The following is a 19028-nucleotide window of genomic DNA, read 5'->3' as shown; positions in this document are numbered from 1 at the left end:
CTGAATGCGTATTTTCATAGTAATCTGAATCATTATGTCACTGTGTCGAGAGGAAAAACAACACAGAGCAACGTTTCTGTGCGAGGGGAACTTTATTTCTGGAAGGACGCGCACTCCGTGGACTCCTGCTGCAGTCCTCTGCAGTCCATGCCCCCGTTGCCGGGCGCTGGGTTGTCACACTGCCGGCTCCTCGTCTTGGCGCCTCCGCTGCAGGGGGACCACCCGCCCCAGCAGCTCCAGCCGCCGTCGATGGCGAGTTCTGTCGGGGGAAAAAGGGCCACACCGCTAAGCGTCGCCGCGTACGCGGGAACGAAGCCACGGCGCCGATGCTCAGATCGAACCTTTTTGTCGCTGAGTCGTCTCGCAGCCACGGCCGGTGTAGCCGAGGGGGCACACGCAGTCACACCGGGAGCCTGTTGAGAGACGTGAAGGTTCCCCTCGACTTTTAGCACAAATACAGTACGCGTGTACGGTAAAGGCAGTGGGATTTCTGCTGTACCTTTTAGAACAGCGACTCCGTTGTTGCGGCAGGGAGCGCAGCGACAGGCGCTGGCCTCTGCCAGGTACTCTGACAGGGCTCTCTTCAGGTTCGTCTTCAGGATGGCGTCATTGCTGAAGTCCCTGGACGTCACCAGTGCATATATTGGACGTGTCTAGTCATCATTAGAAAAACAAGGATCTTTTCACTGTATTCGGAAAACCTGATCGGTGGTAGCGAGCGAAGCACGAATGTCAGATTCTCACTGTTTTGCGTATGAAATCGGGGTTGAAGCGGACGCCTTCACCCCAGAGCCCCATCAGCGCTGGGGTGGGAAGCTTCTTGGACACCAGCGCAGTGATGGATTCACTGCTGCCCCCACGCACCACGGCAATGAAGTCCTCCACCATGCTGCCCTTCACCGTGTCCTCTGTAAAGCAGACCCGGGTCAGAGCCTCTGATGGAAACCTGGCATTAACGCAGGCTGCAGCAACCACCGCTTAACCTCACCCCCCATCTCGTTCAGCAAACCGTCGCAGCCGCCGCCTTCGACTCCTCCGGTCACATAAACGCCTTTTATGTTGACCCCCACGTTGAGGCCAACCTGCACGCAGTTCTTGTACTGGTCCAAAGTGTAACCTGGAAAAACAAACAACAGGTCAAGAAGCAGGTGATGCCGTACAGTCACGTACTGTGAGTAACGAAGCTGGGTTTGGGTTGAATACCCGACTTCTGCAGCTTGTCCTTGTTTATTATAATGGTGTGACTGTAGTCTCCTCCCAGGGCGGCCTCTGTGATGTAGTGGGTGCCGTAGTCTCTGAATATCTGCCTGTACTCCCCGTAGACGTACGCCTGTGGCAGGGAGCGCAGGCGCTGCAGGAACCCGGGGTGAAGCATCAGATCGTCCGACTTCAGCATGTACTGAGCCAACTCCAGCTCCGCCTTGGCCCTCACGAAGCTGTTGACCTGGGAATCCACATGGAGCCCATATCCTGATGTCACTTGTTTTTCCAGAGGAGATGAGAAGACGCGCGGCCTCTTACCTTCGTCGAGGCCCGACGACTCTTCCGCACTGACTTGCTGTATTTGCTGCCGCTGTAGTTGAAGCCAAAGTCGAACAGGCCGGGAACGCCGAAGCCTATTGAAAAGGACGTCTTAGACGAGTACTCCTTGGTCATCTCCTCCATGTAGTTAGAGTAGGACGAAAAAGCCTCCAGGGTGAAGTCATATGAGCCTTTTGTCTGTGTAGAGGCGGAAAAGTCAATGTGAAGTACATTTAAAACACAGAGAGACGACAAATCTCTATTTACGAGTCCTTATGAATGAATCTATGTATTGAGGGACCTCATAAGTGAACTGCTGCAGGTTGTAAGGCTTCCTGAAGCGCACGTCCTGGACGTAGTGCGGCAAACAGCTGCCGGCATAGTATCTGTTATCCAGCACCAGTCCTTCCAGTTCGCTGTTCAGGGCGTTGATTCTGCAAGAGCGATTACAGGGAGCTTGACCTTTGACCCCAGCGACTGGTCCCCGGTTAGCATGTCAGCTCTCACAGACCGACAGCAGCCCGTGTCTTTACCCTTTGGCGAGGTTCTCAATGCCCCAGTACTCCTCGGCCTCCTCCCGGCAGGGCTTGCGCGCCTTCTTACAGCCCACTTCATCAGACATGTCCCCACAGTCATCCTCCCCGTTACACTTCAGAGTTCTGTGAATGCAGCGACCTGCGCGACAGGAATGAAGTAATAGCAAGCAACACTTGGGCATTTTTTTGGAAACAGGCACAGTCATTTCATTCAGACATAATGGTGGTGGTGCTGGTGCTTCCTGTCGTGTTGCTGCATCACCGGTACCTGTTTGGTTGCAGAGAAACCCCTCGCACAGAGGCACGTTGTCGCAGGTGTAGCGCGCTGGCACCTCGCAGGCCTCCTCCTCCCGGTCGTGAGTGTCGCACGGGTTTCCCCCGAACTGCGACGGCTGCTCAAGCTTCAAGTAGCGATACTGGGTGGTGGGAGAGGTCGGGTTAGCGCTAAATAAAGGCGGAGGAACCGCTTCGGGGAGCGGTAACGGGCAAAAATCACATTAGTGGGCTGTTTTCACTTTGTCATGTCACCGTTATTAATCCCCCTCCCTGTAAAGTGCATGAGATAGATCACTGAAGCGAGCCAGCGGTGGAGCAATAACACCCACGCGGATCAGAATGTACTGTAGGCGCGATTTATTCACCCAGATCTAATCTCACTGTGTCCAAATCCAATCACATTTATGATAATCTGTGGATTACAATTAGTCTGATTTATTTATCTGTGGGATAAATAGAAGCCATGTTCACTTCACTCCATTAAAACCCTTTTGCATTTCCAAAATCTACTTACGCTCTGCTTTATTCATCACTTACAGCAAGTAATGAATAAAATGTCTGTCTTACTCTGCGAGAAGTGAAAGAGCATAATTTCCTGACTACTTCCTGAAACTTGCCCTTTGAGGTCAGAACGTGAAGAAGAAGAAGCGCCACTAAATAGAGGAAGTGGTTTGGTATCGTCTCCTGACCTCATGACGACCTCAGTAGATTTTGTTGTCGCTGCACTGTTTGACTCACAATCCATGTTATGTAGAATGTAGATTCTGTGTTTTGATTATCATAATAACCCCCCCCCCCCACCCCCCAGCCCCGCCCTGCCGCTCACCCCTATACGTAGATGAACGCCAGCTCAACCTACCGCCTGTCTGCTACGCTCACACTCACCCGCTTCCTCTGGCATGTGTCGCAGCGGGACCAGGCGCTCCACTCGGACACGGCGCAGTCCACCGGGTGCACCACCCCCCCACCGCCCGCCGCTCGGGCCTCGCGCACGCTGGGCTCCCCATGGCCCGCTGCCGTGACGCCAACCTCGCTGTGACATGGGGGCGATCGCGTCAACACAGCAGGCCGACACGAAGGCTTTAGTGGCTGTTAAAGCCCCGGATGCTCAATGTGCATTTACTAATAATATAACCTCTATTAACTGAAAATCAGACAAACCTCCTACCTTATAAAGGCCAAAGTCAAAGTAACACAGAGTAGACTCCTGTGCATCGCTGCAGAAAACATGGTTGTGTGTCGGGACCGAGCGTGAACGAGGCGACAGCGCTGTCCTTCGCTCTGTGCAAACACTCCCAGATCGATACTCACCTGGATGTGAACTCAGTGCCGCTAACAGACCTCCGTTGACCTAGATATGAAGTACAGTAGGTAAAGCAAGAGTGAGTCTGGACTGGACTCATGAATGGCTCTGCACTTCTCACATGCATATACAGTAAATGCAGTAGTAATTAATGACAGAAACTTTGTTAGGTAACATATCGGTGATGGTGAATTCCTGGTATGAGACTAGTGATGTTTGAGTGTTAAAGACATGTTTGTTCATTTGCGATCTTTAGACTTTGTTATTTTCTGTTGGGACTTTGCAGCGTGACACAATCTCATGGCTCAATACTTTGCTCACTCAGGATCGAACAACCAAACAACCACCCAATAACATCAGGACTCAAACCAACAAATGAAATCACAGATTTGTATTACATTTCGACATTATCAAAGCAACAAAACAAATACTTTTACTTTGCTTGTTGCTTTTTAATTATCAAATTCAGGAGCTTTCTGTCACATAAAGCCACTCAGAAACAGGAATATTTCAAAATTAAAAGCAGACTTTTGCAGGGATCTAGATTTTTGTGTCTCCTCCACTAATCTTTTAAATTCGTCCTGTGACGAGACAGAAAGCAAAGGTCTAATAAGATAAAACCACCGGCTGCAGCAGTGAAATGTGGCTCACGGTGCATCTTGCTGATACTGTAATTGTGTTCTGAGATGTGTGAAGATGCTGAGGCAGAACTCACACCTGTAAAGGACTTCATCTTCACATTTGCACAGTGGATCATTAGAATTCAAGGACAGAAAAGTGGGAATCACATGATATTTTATTTGTGGCTGAACAGTGGTATGGGTACAGTGTAAGGGGAACTCATAGATGTACAAAAGTCCTTTTTTTCTTTTGGAATGACAATTCATAATTCCATAAATAAAATTTACAAAATATGTTGACCTATTTCTCATTTTAATTACACAAGCAGGGGTACAGTCTGTTATTGTAAGTCTAGCAGTTAATGGTGACATTTCTATGGTTCATATTCTATACGTCGCCTTTGTTTTGACCGTTTCATCCAGTGGAGACCAAGTGCTTTGTTACAACAATGACCTGTTTACTGTGTACAATGAGCTGACAAAAACGAGCGGACAACCAAAATAAACCAGTAAGGCATAGAAACACACTCTACTGTCTCTGACCTTGTGGCTTTTCAAGCCACATCGCATCGGTTTATTCTTTTCATTTTGTGAGGCACATCGTAAACAACATGACCTCCGTTCAAAATGTAAAAAAAAAAGGAAATGTTTGTGACCTTTAAAAAGCAGTAGAAGCTTTGTTTCGAACCTCTTCATTTCTTTTATCTCTCAAATTCAAAATGAGTGAGACAGCTACAACAGGCTCTATTTTTAATGACCATGTAAACACAGATTCACAGTTCATTTCTCACCAACCAAACGGAGAGGAGGACGTTTTTTCTGAAATAAAAAAACACCGGCCTGCAAAAAGCGAAACAAACATCCAGACGTCAAAAATGGAGGTGCTTGGTAGGGCATTGCTTGAGAGAAACACAGGTAGTTGGCATTCAAGAGGCAGAGAGCTATCTTATGGCACAGAGGCTCGGGCACGGGGGGCCGGGAGGATTCTTATTTACAAAATAGATGTTTGGCAAATTTCGATTTTAACATTGATGCTTCAAAGTCATTTCCAGCGTCTGTGAATGACTTTGTGTCATCAACTAAGAATTCACAGCTTATAAAATAGGAAAAAGAAGAACCTTGTTGTTCGATTTGTTTCCGACTTTGCAGGAAGCGGCAGACAGTTTTGCACTTTTGCTCACAGCTGAGTACACTGAATCCACATGGAGTCTGTTCATGCAAATGGACTGGCCGGTGGAGCAACACGATGAGAACATTTGGCGAATCCATCTGCTGCGCACAGTCTTTTGCTGGTGGCAGTTGACAAACAGAGGGTCAACCGCTTACAGTAGGACACTGCTTTCCTTCAAAAAGATTTTGCATCGTCAGCGTCACCATGGCCTTTTAATGTTTCCTCACAGATATGAATCCCTTACAGGAGGCTGCAGTTATCTCTTGCTGCAGGTTTCGGTCAAAGGTCACTTCCTGGTTAAAATGTTTTTTGATTGGATGATAGAGCCGAAGCCTGGTTGTCATGCCGAGGAGTACAGTACAGTATGTGGCCTCTGGTGGAAAAGCAGATCCTAGGATCCAGCTCGTTAAAGAACCAAACCAAAATATCCTTTAAAAGGTTGGAAAAGCAGAACAAGTCTGTGTAATCCAGCTGTGGGAGATGCTGCTGTTCACAGTCCCTCATCTCTCACCTCTGTTTCTCATGAGCGTCTGTCTTGGCCTTAGGAGCTTCCATCACCTAGAAATGAAAAAACAACAATTTAGCAATTGTGTGCATGCAGTTAAGAGCGTGACCACCAGGTGGCAACAGTGCGCCTCCACAGTGTGGATGACGCAAAGAGACATTATAAGACTAAGCCAAAGCTTCTAACTATCAGCCAACATCTAAAAAAAAACAAGACGAATGAAACTAGACGGTAAATAATACAAAGCAGGACGAATATGAATAAATGACAGCGTAGGAAAGACAGAGCACAGAGCGAAACAGAGGCACATCAGAGAGGAGGGGAGCGTAAATACATACTTATTGTCTGTTCCTCTCTAGCTGTCTTGGTCACAGGGCTGATCCTGCAGCAGATCAGGAGCTCCGCCGGGTGCTGGAGAGACAGATCCTGCAACAGCAGAACCCTGAGAGATACAGAAAGAGAAATGAGAAGCGAGAGAGCCAGAAAATCGATTTGGACGTTAAAAAAATGAAATCAACTCAGCGCAGTGTTATGTTTTCTGGAAAAACATCACCAAAGCAGTCGAAAAGCTATAATTACACTCAAGCATAATTACAGCAGAGATGTAATCAACCTGAATCAAGTGACCTTTCACTCGCGATTGACTTGGCATTTTTCAAAACAATCGATACTATTTGGTCACACAACATTTTACTGTGATGTAGTGTTGAGAACTTATCATCTACAAAGCAGCAATTGATTATAGCATCATGTGAGTCAGGTGGTAAATGAAATCCATGGGTCTTATCCACGGGGATGCGACCTGGGGGTGCGCTCACCGTCTCCTCCTCCTTCACGCCGCTGGAGCTGGAGCTGGCCTCTGGGTCGACAGGCGAGTGATCGGTGGGCGGGTCGCTGGCCTGGGAGGGGGGGCAGTCTGAGGAGGAGCTCCGCTGAGGGGCCGGAGTGGATGCTGCAGCGGCGAGAAGCCGGGAAACCAGGAAAAAAGACTTTACAGTCATATCGGATTAGCTCCTACTGCTAATCAGTTCTGTGAATATAACATATAGGCACCACGCTGATAACATGCAGACCTATTCTGAGGAGAAGGGGGTTTAAATTTAGATCGTGACCTTTACTGCTTGTCAGCCCCTCGCTCTGATTCCTGTTACAGCTGACGTCACCTGTACACCTGTATTCTGTGTACTGTCAGAGGAAACGTAGCTCTGTTCGTCTCACCAAAGGTCAGCTGGGTGTAACAGCGTAATGCTATGGAATAAATCTCCACTGCCTGCGCAGACTAAAACAATTTGCTCAGTGTGTTATAATAAATAGACTGGGACAACATACGGGATTCAGTGGACGGTGATGTTGAGGTACCGGGGCTCAGTGTCATCCTCGAGAGGTCCAGGTCACTACAGCTGCCCTCCTCTTCCTGGGTCAGTGAAGCTGAAGGTGCCAGCAGCTGACTGCAGACCAGCGTGTCTGGTGCGCTCATAAGGCCCGGAGTCCCGCACCTGCTCGCCGCCGTTGACCCCACACCCGGTCCCACACCTGATGCTACCGCCCCTGACGTGGATGGGCCCTCACCTGCGTCCGGGTCTGCACCCAGGCCCTCCTTCGCTAGGCTTAGCTGCCTCTGGAGCAGCGCGGGGTCGGCCGCGTGCTGGGGGCTGGCGATGGCGGAGGACGGGGCCGACAGGTCGCAGGCTTGGGGGCACACGGTGGTGATCGGTACCAGGCCTTGCAGCATGGCCGCCGGGATGGCATGGCCGCCCACGCCCACCGTCTGGGCCGGCATGTAGGCCGCCATGGCCGCCCACTGCTGCTGAGTGGCTGGGAAGATGTTCGCTTGGCTCCAGATGAGCGGCTGACCCCCCGGGAGCACCTGGGCCACCTGGAGGGGTCCCTGCACGGGAAAGGCCAGAGTCTGAGCCTGGGTGGGGAACGACTGCTGCGCCCACTGGGCTGCCTGCACAGGACCCATGGTCATGTAACCTGGAGGGAAGGGGGAGCAAGTCAAGTCATTTCTCCAGCTGGAGAATGTTGGATGAAGAGTACTGATGAGTAGCGAGCTACCTGACGGCACGGAGGTGGGGCTGAAGGGGGCGTACATCTCAGCGGCTGCGTGTTGCTGCTGACGGCTGCTTCTGGTAGGGTCCAGCGTGTTGGCGGGTGACGGGGGCATCTGGGAGGCAGAGCACACACACATGCACACACACACACACGCACGCACACACACACACACACACACGCACGCACGCACGCACGCACGCACGCACGCACGCACACACACACACACACACACACACACACACACACACACACACACACACATGTCACGTCTGCAAAGTCACCTAAAAGTCGCAGCGCTGTTTAACATTCAGGTTTACGACTCCACTTGATCCTTTTAAAGCACGATGTCATCCCTTTAACCCGCTCTAATTTACCGAACCAGGTCTGGTGACGGCGACGGTACTCACCGAGGGAGGAGTCGACATGTCGCCGAACAGATCAAAGTGGTTGATATTCTGCGAGTGGAAACACGGGACGACAAAAACAGAGACACAGAGAGAGAGAGAGGGAGAAAAAGGCCAGTGATACATCACAACAATGAGATTTGCACACTCACAGAACTTTGAATTAATCGCCAGATAGGGTTTGGTGCTTGCATGGGTGGGTAGGTGTGGGGAGAGGAATCTATTCACAAAGGCACTTTGTGCTGTGGATGGCAAGAAACAACTATCCCCTCATTTTATTATTGGAAAATGGATCTAAAATGAATTCTTCATGGCTTGCTAAAATTGAGTGGGTAAAGGACCATTCAGTCCCATAAAACACTCTCTGATTAGATATTCCTATGTCTGCCAATGAAGGCTGGCCCCCGGGAGAGCTGGGGCCGCTTTATCATGGTGATTTCAATACAGAGAGGTGTGTTTATTTCATCTGATCGAATGAAAGAAGAGGCTTCTGGAACCACCCAACCACGACAATGAGGCCACCTCACCCTATAGGCAGACGTGACCCCTGCTCGAGCCCCCTCTGTCCTCTACTCACACTACTTAAAGGAGATGGGACACGACTGTGGAATGGCTAAGTTGCATGAAATGTAACTGGGGCCATGCACAAGCGGACAATGAGTCACTGTAAAAGCACAGAAACACACAGAACGCGGAGGATTTGCATGCGTTAAAAAGCAAACGAACCAAAAAGAACGGGGCGATGTTCAAACACGACGCATCGAAACAAAAGGAGGAGAAGGGGAGGAATGGCGGCAACTGCCGCTGCTGCAAACGGGGTGTTTATGTCCTCCTGGAATACGTTTGCACGGCACTTAGGGACCATTGAGGGACACAGAATGAGTGGGAATTTGGAAAAAGGTAAACATGGTACACAGAGGTCTCTCCCTGCAGGCACTGACACACATCAGGGGAGCTCCAGGCTCTCGAAAAGCTCCAACTGAATGAACAGACAAGCAGTAACACTTAGAGATATGGAAGCGCTGCTACTTATACTGGCATGGGCTGTTTGGGCGAGATAGCGAGGGGGCCGGGACAGTTTATCTGTTTGATATGCTGAGCAACAAGCACACAAGTGAAGAAGGAGCGGGGAAGCACTTTGCCGGGGCTGTTTTCAGAACATGTGTGGAAAATTCTCCTCGGATGAATCTTTGGAGAAATAGACTTGAATAATCTTATTCTATGAGCGATGCAGTGGTGGCGTGGTCACTGCATGGTGCTGAGGAACTCATAAAACCGGTCAGGGTGAGATGAAATATAGCTGCGGTTGGATGTTTATTGTGCTGCTTTCTGATCAACCCATGGGCTGAAGCAACGTGTTGCTATTTGTTAAGGTTACAGCTGTTATGAGTGCTTGTGGCCCTGATTGAAGGCACCCATGACTACACTGCATGCAGCTCAAACCAACACCCACCCCGCTTACAAACCTCTCATCCTCATCCTCTAAGGAAGATGGAACAGCCTCCCTTTGATTCATCTCTCAGACCGGTCAAATAAGAGTTTTTGTCACGACATGCAGCAGATTCTGCACAAGGCCTGTTTCTAATATTCTGTGAGATTACTCATGTCTTACATTGACTACATTCGCCTTCACAAGCAGGCCTATGTAACTTTGAATGAAGCGGACGGCGTCAAAAGGGGCTCAGGACTCTTCTTCGAAGAGGATCTTAAGAGAGAGGTTTGCAAGTAGAAGAAGAAACAAATGATAAAAATTAAAAAAACACCTACAGTCATGAAATGGCGTTTTGGGACATCATAGATCCCTTCCTTCTGCTGACTGGTTGGGACCTGCATTGGATTGGAGGTCGATCCAAACATAAGTAACAGAGCAACACTGCTGTGGTTTTATCATTCCGTACAGGCTGGGTACTTAAAACAAGCGCTTACAGAAAGTGAAACACGCCTACTGAAATAGAAAAATGGTTCTACATCAATTTTGATTTAGTCCATTTTAGTTTTTATAGCAATAGGATTATGTAAATGCTACAGTTGCGCCATTGAATCAATTCTACTTAAATCAATATTGATTGCAAACAAAGCCTGAAGATGGTGTGTGCTAGTTTACATGGCTATAAAGAACATGTATTAATATTCAGCATCAGTGTGTTTTAGCGTTATAAAAATGCCTCAGCTGTGTTGACTTTATCCAAACTATCTGTTGCTCATAACCTTGCTCCCTGTGCCGCCTATTCTCCCATAACTGGTTAACTTTCAGTTACGTTTTTCCCCAAGTCTATTGATCTTGTTTCATTCTGAGATCAAATGGCATGGCGAGTGATTAATCTCTCTCTCTCTCTGCATCTTTCATCTTCAGAGGAATGCAAGATACAGAGAGGCAAAAAAAAAAGGTGGTGGAGGGAAGGGAGCGAAAGCGAGGGAGGGAGGTAGGATTAAACCATACGACAGGTCTCTGAGGCCCTAGCTGCTCTTTCAAATAGGCTGAAAACAAAAGGTCAAAGTGTTTTATAGTGGCTTATAGTAATGGAGCGCAGACTAAACCACTGACCTTGACTCTGTACAAGGTTTTATACAGTCTAAACAGAATGCTAGCATTTCTGTCCAAAGCTTTAAAACTTTAACGCAATCTAGTCTGATCAGCAATAACATTTAGTTGTATATTAATTCAGAAGTTGCATTTAATTGTGGTGCTGGATTTAAATGATTCACACAACAATAAGTGGTTATTTACTGATATCAGCCTCTCCTCTGTGTTTACAGTTCCATCTCATAACCCCCTGTGAGTTTTATTAATATGCTACTGCTACTACCTCAAATCAGAAGTTGGCTAGTGGCCAAAAATGAAGGACTTTCTTTTCATAAAGGAGCATTAAAACATAAACCTTAGTGTGATTTCCTTTTGAATCCACAAAACCAATTTAATCTCTATATAAATGCCATAATGTTAGTATTGTTATTATTATCTATAACAGGGTGTGAAGAGGGAGAAATAAAAGGGGGCAATGCTTGTCTTTGTACCTGATAAACGCTCTCCTCTGACTGGGGGCCACGGAGGGGTTCGTGTCCAGCCTCAAACACTATGTACTACAGAACAGAAGTAGTGGACGAGGCATAGTAGAGAATAATGAGATGTGAGGACAGGCAGATAGAGAAGTAGGCAGGGAGTATACATGATGAGAATAAATTAAAGCACAGGGGAGCGAGGGTGACGTCAAGTGGGGAAAGTAACGAGATCAGGAAATTAAAAAAAAAATAGGGCATGGGAAAGAGGAATGGGGGATATGGAGAGAGAAAGAAAAAGGGGGAGTAAGGTGGGAAGAGGAAAGAGCACAAGTATAATAGGTCAGGCAGTAGTTCAAGTCATTGCGGAGGTTTTCAACTAGAGGCGTCTCTTTACCGTCAGCAATGTGAGGTGACCCAGAGGTCAAAGTGTTTGCTTGAGATCCATTCAGTTTCTTTCTAATAGAATATGCTATATAAATATATAAACATTTTTACAGCTCTCAAATGAAAGTGTCTAGTCTAACTTTTAAACATGAAGATTGATACCTCTCTGTAAAAAAAGTGATTAAGGTGAGCCAGCGGCTAATTTAGCGATTAACAAGGGGACACAGCTAACCTGCATTCAACCACAAATAAGATATATACAGTAATATATATACAAACTGTATATATGACATTAAATCCAATACTAGCAAAAATGACCTAATGTAGCACACCAGCCTCTTAAAATGTTATTTTTTCTGTGGAATAAATAAATAAACAGGATCGCGTTCAAATAAGTAGGTTAGCTAGCTTCATTTATAGCCTTTGTGCTAAGCTAAGCAAACGTAATCGAGAGCGGTATCAATCCTCTCGTCTATACGCGTCTAAGCATTTAACTCCTAGAAATGTCAAACTACTCCTTTTATGATTTTGGCCACTGTCTGGACGTTTGTCAACCAACATCAACAGGAATTGAAAGCTGCAAATGGAATGACTTTATGTACAACATACTTCAAGTGTAAAGAACACAGGTGATCTGGGAGGTGGTTGGACATTGCACTGAACATACAGTAGCATTCAGAGTAAGAGTTAGCGTTGTCTGTATTCAGTGTGAGCAAACACAGAGAAAAAAAATATGTTCAGCCAAATGCACAAGGCAAAACAAAGAGAGAGAGGGGTCAACAACCAGTTGGAGGGAGACGTGTCTTTGGAGAAATCAGAACATTGACACAGATCAACTTAAAAACAACATTGCACTGGCGAATGGAAGTTGAATGGTTGAACAAAACTGTCCACTAGGATGGTCTGCTGTGTATTACTGGAATGGTGGAGTATCATGAATCATTAATTCAAGCAGATCGGTGACTCGAGGAGATAAATTAAGGATTAATTGTTTTGTGATATAGCTTTAAGAGTGAGAAGAGCACCAGTGAAGCTACGCTGTGTTTCAGTCTGGAACAGTGCGCCCACAGACCTACCTGGTAAACGGGGTCGTCCACTTCGTCCTCCAGGATGGTCTGAGCAGTTTGGGGGCAGAAGGCACATTACACATTTTGGATTTTATCAGTAATTGTATTTCACAGTCTCTGAAAAATTCAGTTTACCATAATTGGAATAAAAACTTCAATTATCGCTGCAACTAAGCATAATCACAGACTGGTAATGTGTTTTTCCTATAGTGCTGACACAGTAACACATGCAGTAGTTTTCCTGCCACTGTGAAAATGAATCTATCCAGACCAGCTATTCCATCATACTTAGATATTCAACAGAGAAATCAATGATGCAGACAAACACACTTCAGAGGAAAGTGTCAAGATTTCTGTTGCGTGAATACATTTCTGGCTGAGTAATAATGTGTGATCTCGCCTCCGAATGAGAACTGAAACTGAGAAAAAGGGAGAAAAGTCTGAGGGTGTCCTACCTGGTAAACCGCCTGCTCACACTGCTTGTCCTTCTGCGCCTTTTTCTCCAACTCCTCCCGCTGTTTAATGTCGTAGATGAGGGTGAAGAGGTCGCGCAGGTCAATGATAAGCGGCTCAGCCTGGACGGGAGACGCGGAACGTCAACGAAGAAGAGGGCGCCGCAAAACGGACACATGCTCAGAAACCGTTAGCAGGTTTCACTGACGACAAACAAACAACGTCTGGGGTCGTGTCTGTTGAGCCTCGGTTTTCATAGAGGGCCAGAGAATTTGACTCAGAAATTCAATTAACCAAATAACAACTAAGTTGCCTGCCAAATATTGGTCAAATAAAACCAATATTCAAGTATTTCAAGGACCTGACCCCCAAAATGAAACAGTTGCAGACTCCAAAACAGATGTTAGAAAGACGAGGACGCACCGACTGCGCCGTCTTGATGGCCACAAACTTGTGGTGGCCCTCCTTCCCACAGACGTAGCCAAAGGCGCGGTGGTCCCGGGTGTCTTTGGCGATGTAGCTGATCTCGTGGACCGAGTGGTGATGCATGAGCACCTGCAGACAGTTGCACAGTGTTGGTGCCGTTGTGTCACTGTCCTTCAGAAATGAGTACATTTTGTATTTGTTCATTGAAAAGCAAACCTGTTGCACCATTTATTCACTGCATTTCAGATGAAATAGCAGATAAGCTCATATAACATGACACGCATACAGAGCGTACACAAGGGGTTATTCAGCTGTCACTCAGACAGTCCCACCTGCTGCTCCTCCATTAGCAGAGATAAGCCGGGCCATCGGGGAGAGGCTTTTATTTGGATGTTAGCCGACATTCGCGGCGCGGAGCATCGCCGGTAACGCCTCAGATTAATGTAAAATACAAAACTAATATGACTAGTCCACTGGAATTCAGCAGAGAATCATGTCAGCTTAGCATAAAGCATTTCCATCTAACGCTGCCTCTGCTGGAGTCATCCCCATTTCCATCCTAATAACTCAGGAGGGGTATTAAGTGTGGGGAATTATTTACTGCCAGTAATCAGTAAATAAAAGAACTAAGAATATTAGGGGGCATGATTTCCAAAACAACAAATGAGCTTGTCAAACGCTGGTGAGCTGGTTGGTGGGGCGGGAGGTTTAATGTTCTCTCTCGCTGCAGACACAGTCATATTAAAGTGACATATTACTGAAGACCTGTGTCTCCTTCTTTATATTTTAGAAACCTGGCGGTTGGTGGTTGGGCGGGGGTGGCCACCTATGGGACAAATGCATAATTATCAGTTTAGCGCTAACGACAGCCGAGGTGGAGCCGCGCTGTAATTAGCATTAGCGGCAGTGATCATTAAGGGGTGGAACGGAGCGCTAATTATCGGTTAGCGCTGATGAGCAGAGTGGGCCCATCCAGCCGACGCTGCGCCCCAGGACGGGGGAGAGCCGAGCCCCTCCGTCAACCTGTAATAGAGCAGCAGGCCTCTGACGCCGCCAGGGGGAAGCGAGCCAGGATGGAGGCAGCGGCGCTGCCTCCATCCTCGTCTCATAGCATTAGCATACGATGCTCAATGCGCCGCCATTAGCAGGCAAGCGGGCCCTGAGTAGCCGTAAGGAGGTCCTGGGGGCTACTCAGGGTCGCTACTATCAAACTCCAGCCCTGTATTTGATGTTGTCTCGGTGCCGTGCAGGTATTGCAGTTGTGGTGAATCTATCAACCAGGCTGACAAGATGGCTCCCTGGCAGCGGTTGTGAAGTGAACTGTGCGAGTGTTTGCCCTCTGCATGTCCTCTACTGTAGGTTCAGGCCGACGCGCTACTCACCCCTGATCTCTCGCAGTAAATCTTGATCCCGCCGAAAGAGACCGTCAAGAAGACCCTCTGCTTGTGCTCCCCCTTGGCACGCGCCGAGGACGCCGCTCCCTGCGGATGAAAGGGAACGACACGCCGATATGAAAGGATGTGAACTCAGCGTGAAAGGCCGTGGGCCCGCATCTCCTCCGACTCAGGTGAGTGTGACAGCGGGAGACGAGGGGGGTGGGGGTTGAGGGGGAGATCCGGGGGAAGATTGGAAAAGAGGGTGACAGCAGTTACATAAGGCGTTATAGGACATAATGTTCTTTCATGTGCCTTTTCTGAAAGCTTCACCCTCAGGAATTCGCACATCGTCTTATTATTTCCCAAGTACCTTTTTTTCTCGCTGGCTTCTTGAAGTAGGTCTCCTGCACTTCAACATGACATACACAAGTGCTAGCTAACAACAGTAAAGAGAGATTTGCTGACAGAGGGGAACGTGCCGCTGTCTGACCGTCTCGCTGTGGCAGCTTTGAGCAGCGCTGACTGAACCGCATATCCATCCTTTGAAGTACTGTACGTTTTTTTTTACAAGGATCTCATCAGCTCTTTTTTTTATTATAGTCTCAACCCTAATAAAGAAATCAATTAAAATGTCCAATGTGCTCCATTTGATGCAACCTGCGCTTGTCGCGCCTTTCATGGAACAAAGCCTGCGAGAGAAGACGGCGAAAAGGAAAGCGATAAGAAAGAAAAAACCTGCCTGTTGTGCTGAAAATGTCTTATGAAGGTTCAGACCCAGTTACGCTGACAAGTGGTCGACCTCTCATGTACGTGGGCTTCCCTCCGCCTGAGACTTTCCTTTTAAAGCCCAGCTGACATTTAAAATCATTGCTTTGTTAAAGAAAAAAAAAATCCAGCCACATTATATACATGAAAGTATAATCATATAAGAAATGTAGGCGGTCTGGGCGTAATTGAAGGGATAAAGGGAGCACAAAGGCACAAATGGTCAAGAGAGAATGAGAAAGAGCAAAAGAAGTAATAGGGATAAGAAAGAGATGAAGTGAATGAGGAAGAGACGGGCGGGCGGGAGAGTCGATGGATGCTGTCAATCTGCCATTGGCTTCTCCATTTGGTGGATTAGTCCTCAAGGCAGCTCAATAGAGACCCCATCCCCTCCTCTATCCTCCGTCCAGATAATAGCAGGCCCGCATCGACTCCTCCATTGACCGGCTACTGGCTGGTGGCTACTGGAGTCACGCGTCAGGCACTGATGAAATGTCAGATGGCGGCGGAGAAAGAGTTGTTTTATTGGACGGATCACTTGAAATGGATATGGGACACGAGAGGCTTTGCCTCGCGGCTGTGCTGATCTTCTCGTGGAGCTTCCCACACATTTAGGCTCCAGTCGTATCTGTGAGAAGATCCTCAAACAGTCGGGCCCTTGTACGTCTTCCTTGGGCGAAGGATTTATCCTGAAGCCACCTACTGCACGGACGCTTATGTGCTGCTTTTTATCCAGCATAAAGGGAAGAACCTCCTGTTTTATCTTTAATAAACACAGCTGGCATTTAGGGGGATGCAGAAAAGTGTTTAAAGAAGAGGAAGCTGTTTTGAGTAATATGTCACTCCTCGTTATAAGCCACAGCGAACCAATCAGTGCGTAGCAACCACAGTCACAGCAGCTCTGTCAAAATTGGACTTTTTCAACATGCTACAGTGTTGTGCATTTTAAATACTGCATGATGCTCGAAATTTAAAATGCCTGCACGGTTTTGTCTCTTTCACCACTAATTATAAAGCAAAAGACTTCTCTGACGTTAGCCACATGCATTAGCACGTCTGGCTAACGAGCAGTTACACTCTGATCAAGTATTACAGCATCTTGGAGACAGAGATTATGTTCAGCATCCGAACAAAAACATAACGGATCAAGAATCCTGCAGCCTTTCATCCCCACATGTGTTTCCTTCCTTACGTACTGCGTGACCTAGTTCAGCTGCAGCTTTCTGTGAAGAACACTGGTTGAAATATTATCTGGGACACATTATCGCAGTTTGCACATACATGCTACAAGTATACCATCACAGGCTTTGTTGTAAAAATAGACCGACTGACACGTGAAGACACACAAGACGCAGACAAAATGGCGCTGATGTTGCTTCAAGTGGCTTAGAATGAAGTCAGCTCGCCTCCAAGGTCAAGACGATTAGTGGGAAAATGGAGTAAAAGGATGCTACTTTTTGGCACAGGATGCGGTGAAACCATCCTTACAGTAACTCTGTGGCTACAGAATAATGTGAGGGGAATATTATGTGTTTCATCAGGTCAGTTCTTTCCACCAGAGCTTTAGTGAGTCACACACAGGACAAGACAGCTCCCATGACTCACTGAGCAGACAATGAGATACGCCCGAGCGTGCCTCTTCCACATCTGACTGAGATAAATGAAGAGGCTTAATGATGCACCCCCCCACCGTACACACACACACACACACACACACACACACACACACACACACACACACACACACACACTGGTCTGCACCTTTAGCTTCATCATGGCATCCTGGCACAGTTTGTCCCCACGTGCCGCTGTCACCTCATCCATCCCAATAAGCTTGGCCTTGTAGCGCACGCCATCGCCACGGAAACGCTTAATGAGCCCCGCTTCGGTGCGGTCCTGACCTGCAGATGGGGAGAAAGGCAGAAGGAGAGAGAGACATGGCTTGACTCATTGTACGTGTCTCGGTTGCCTCGTGAGGACACGTGCGGTTTCAGCATCAGCATCATGTGAAGATTTTAACTTTAAGTTGTGAGCGGGTTTGGAGTTAGCAAGTGCATTATGTCAGTAAATGTCCTCATAAGTAGGGTTAGACCCAGTGTGTGTGTATGTGTGTGTGTGTAAGCCTCGGTATAAATATTTATGGAATAGGAAATGCTGAATGAATAGCAAATTAGCAGCAGCGAGCGAAGATCGAAAGAAAATTGAGGTTGAAATTGAAAATGGGCTTGGATGAAGCCAGCGGACCCAGTGAGAGTACAACTGGAACGGCGAGAGCAGTCTACTATCACCCGTCACAGGGTAACGTTGGACATGGGCACACAAAAGCCAAGGTGGGGCGCTTATCGGGCCGGACCCCCACCGGCCGTTCCCATGGGTGCTGTTGGTGGCGACAGACCAGCTTGAATGGGTGCTATTGAGCTGGATCATCTCGGTCCAGTGCTCACCCACAATCCACCAGGGCGGGTGGTGGGAGCCAGTGAGTGTGTGTGTGTGTGTGTGTGAGTGTGTGTGTGTGTGTGGCCTCAGGCTCTACACTGCCGTGCCCTCCCCGTCTCGCTACCTACTGTTCTGCTGATTATTCTGTCTGTCAGTCTGTCTGCAGCCGCCCTGACACCACCGTGACACTGACACCTTTCCTCGTTTTGTCTCCGCGCTCGCTGTCATCTCCCTGCTCAGATTACGGGGGTACAAGCCTCCAGCGCTGCCTCGCGCCTCTCCGCACTAACCGTCCTGCCTGCGAGGGCTTCGTCAACCGCAACAACGGGCTCCCGTCACATTCACACCAGGAGAAACGGCAGGATTTCAAATCAAGGTCACCGGCACCTTGGAGAGTTGAACAGTTATCAGGGCCCTGGCTCACTCAATTCTAGGTCACAAGCTCATAGACATCACAGCTAATGATGCATTGAAGTGACTGGTTAAGAAGAAAATGTTTAACATTTCTAAGACTGTAGAGTAAATATCACAGCAGAGCTAGTCTGTTCCAGCCACAAACACAACGCGTTGCCCTCCGTGAGAGAATTCATTTCTCCACTGCTATTTCCAAAGAATAGTCAATGTGAACATTTTAGCAAATCGGGAAATGGAGAAAATAAAGAAGCTTGATGAAATGTAGAGCGAAAACACGTCCTAGTTCAATTGCGAGCTTGTCTTGGCCACGCACACC

At 47.8% G+C, this 19028-nt stretch overlaps 2 protein-coding genes across 4 annotated transcripts in view; both read right to left on the bottom strand.

The window, feature by feature from the left end:
* Positions 1 to 92: 92 nt before the first annotated feature.
* c8b (complement component 8, beta polypeptide) lies at positions 93 to 3661 on the bottom strand. The gene is made up of 12 exons (XM_055503779.1): positions 3502 to 3661; positions 3219 to 3366; positions 2326 to 2473; positions 2055 to 2196; positions 1823 to 1955; positions 1522 to 1719; positions 1204 to 1444; positions 989 to 1117; positions 745 to 908; positions 500 to 653; positions 342 to 413; positions 93 to 259 (listed from the first exon to the last, which is right to left on the bottom strand). The coding sequence occupies exons 1-12, from the start codon at positions 3561 to 3563 to the stop codon at positions 93 to 95; spliced, it is 1758 nt and encodes a 585-aa protein (XP_055359754.1). The 5' UTR covers positions 3564 to 3661.
* Positions 3662 to 4414: 753 nt separating this feature from the next.
* Positions 4415 to 19028, bottom strand: part of LOC114844080 (disabled homolog 1) — a 30485-nt gene continuing 15871 nt past the window's right edge. For 2 of the 3 annotated variants that reach the window (XM_055503780.1, XM_055503781.1), the window contains 13 exons: positions 17624 to 17763; positions 15104 to 15202; positions 13719 to 13850; positions 13298 to 13417; positions 12852 to 12890; positions 11407 to 11472; positions 10159 to 10218; positions 8395 to 8442; positions 7991 to 8099; positions 7262 to 7909; positions 6751 to 6884; positions 6271 to 6374; positions 4415 to 5985 (listed from right to left, as the gene is read on the bottom strand). In XM_055503780.1, the coding sequence (XP_055359755.1) occupies positions 6288 to 6374; positions 6751 to 6884; positions 7262 to 7909; positions 7991 to 8099; positions 8395 to 8442; positions 10159 to 10218; positions 11407 to 11472; positions 12852 to 12890; positions 13298 to 13417; positions 13719 to 13850; positions 15104 to 15202; positions 17624 to 17763 (1682 nt within the window). In that variant the 3' untranslated portion in view covers positions 4415 to 5985; positions 6271 to 6287. The remainder of the gene's footprint in view (positions 5986 to 6270; positions 6375 to 6750; positions 6885 to 7261; positions 7910 to 7990; positions 8100 to 8394; positions 8443 to 10158; positions 10219 to 11406; positions 11473 to 12851; positions 12891 to 13297; positions 13418 to 13718; positions 13851 to 15103; positions 15203 to 17623; positions 17764 to 19028) is intronic. The other variant, XM_055503782.1, reaches the window with a different exon arrangement.

The sequence above is a fragment of the Betta splendens genome, chromosome 17 (assembly GCF_900634795.4).
Source record: "Betta splendens chromosome 17, fBetSpl5.4, whole genome shotgun sequence".
Taxonomy (NCBI): domain Eukaryota; kingdom Metazoa; phylum Chordata; class Actinopteri; order Anabantiformes; family Osphronemidae; genus Betta; species Betta splendens.
Note: the sequence above shows the minus strand (reverse complement) of the source record. Positions and strands in the feature narration are given on the sequence as shown.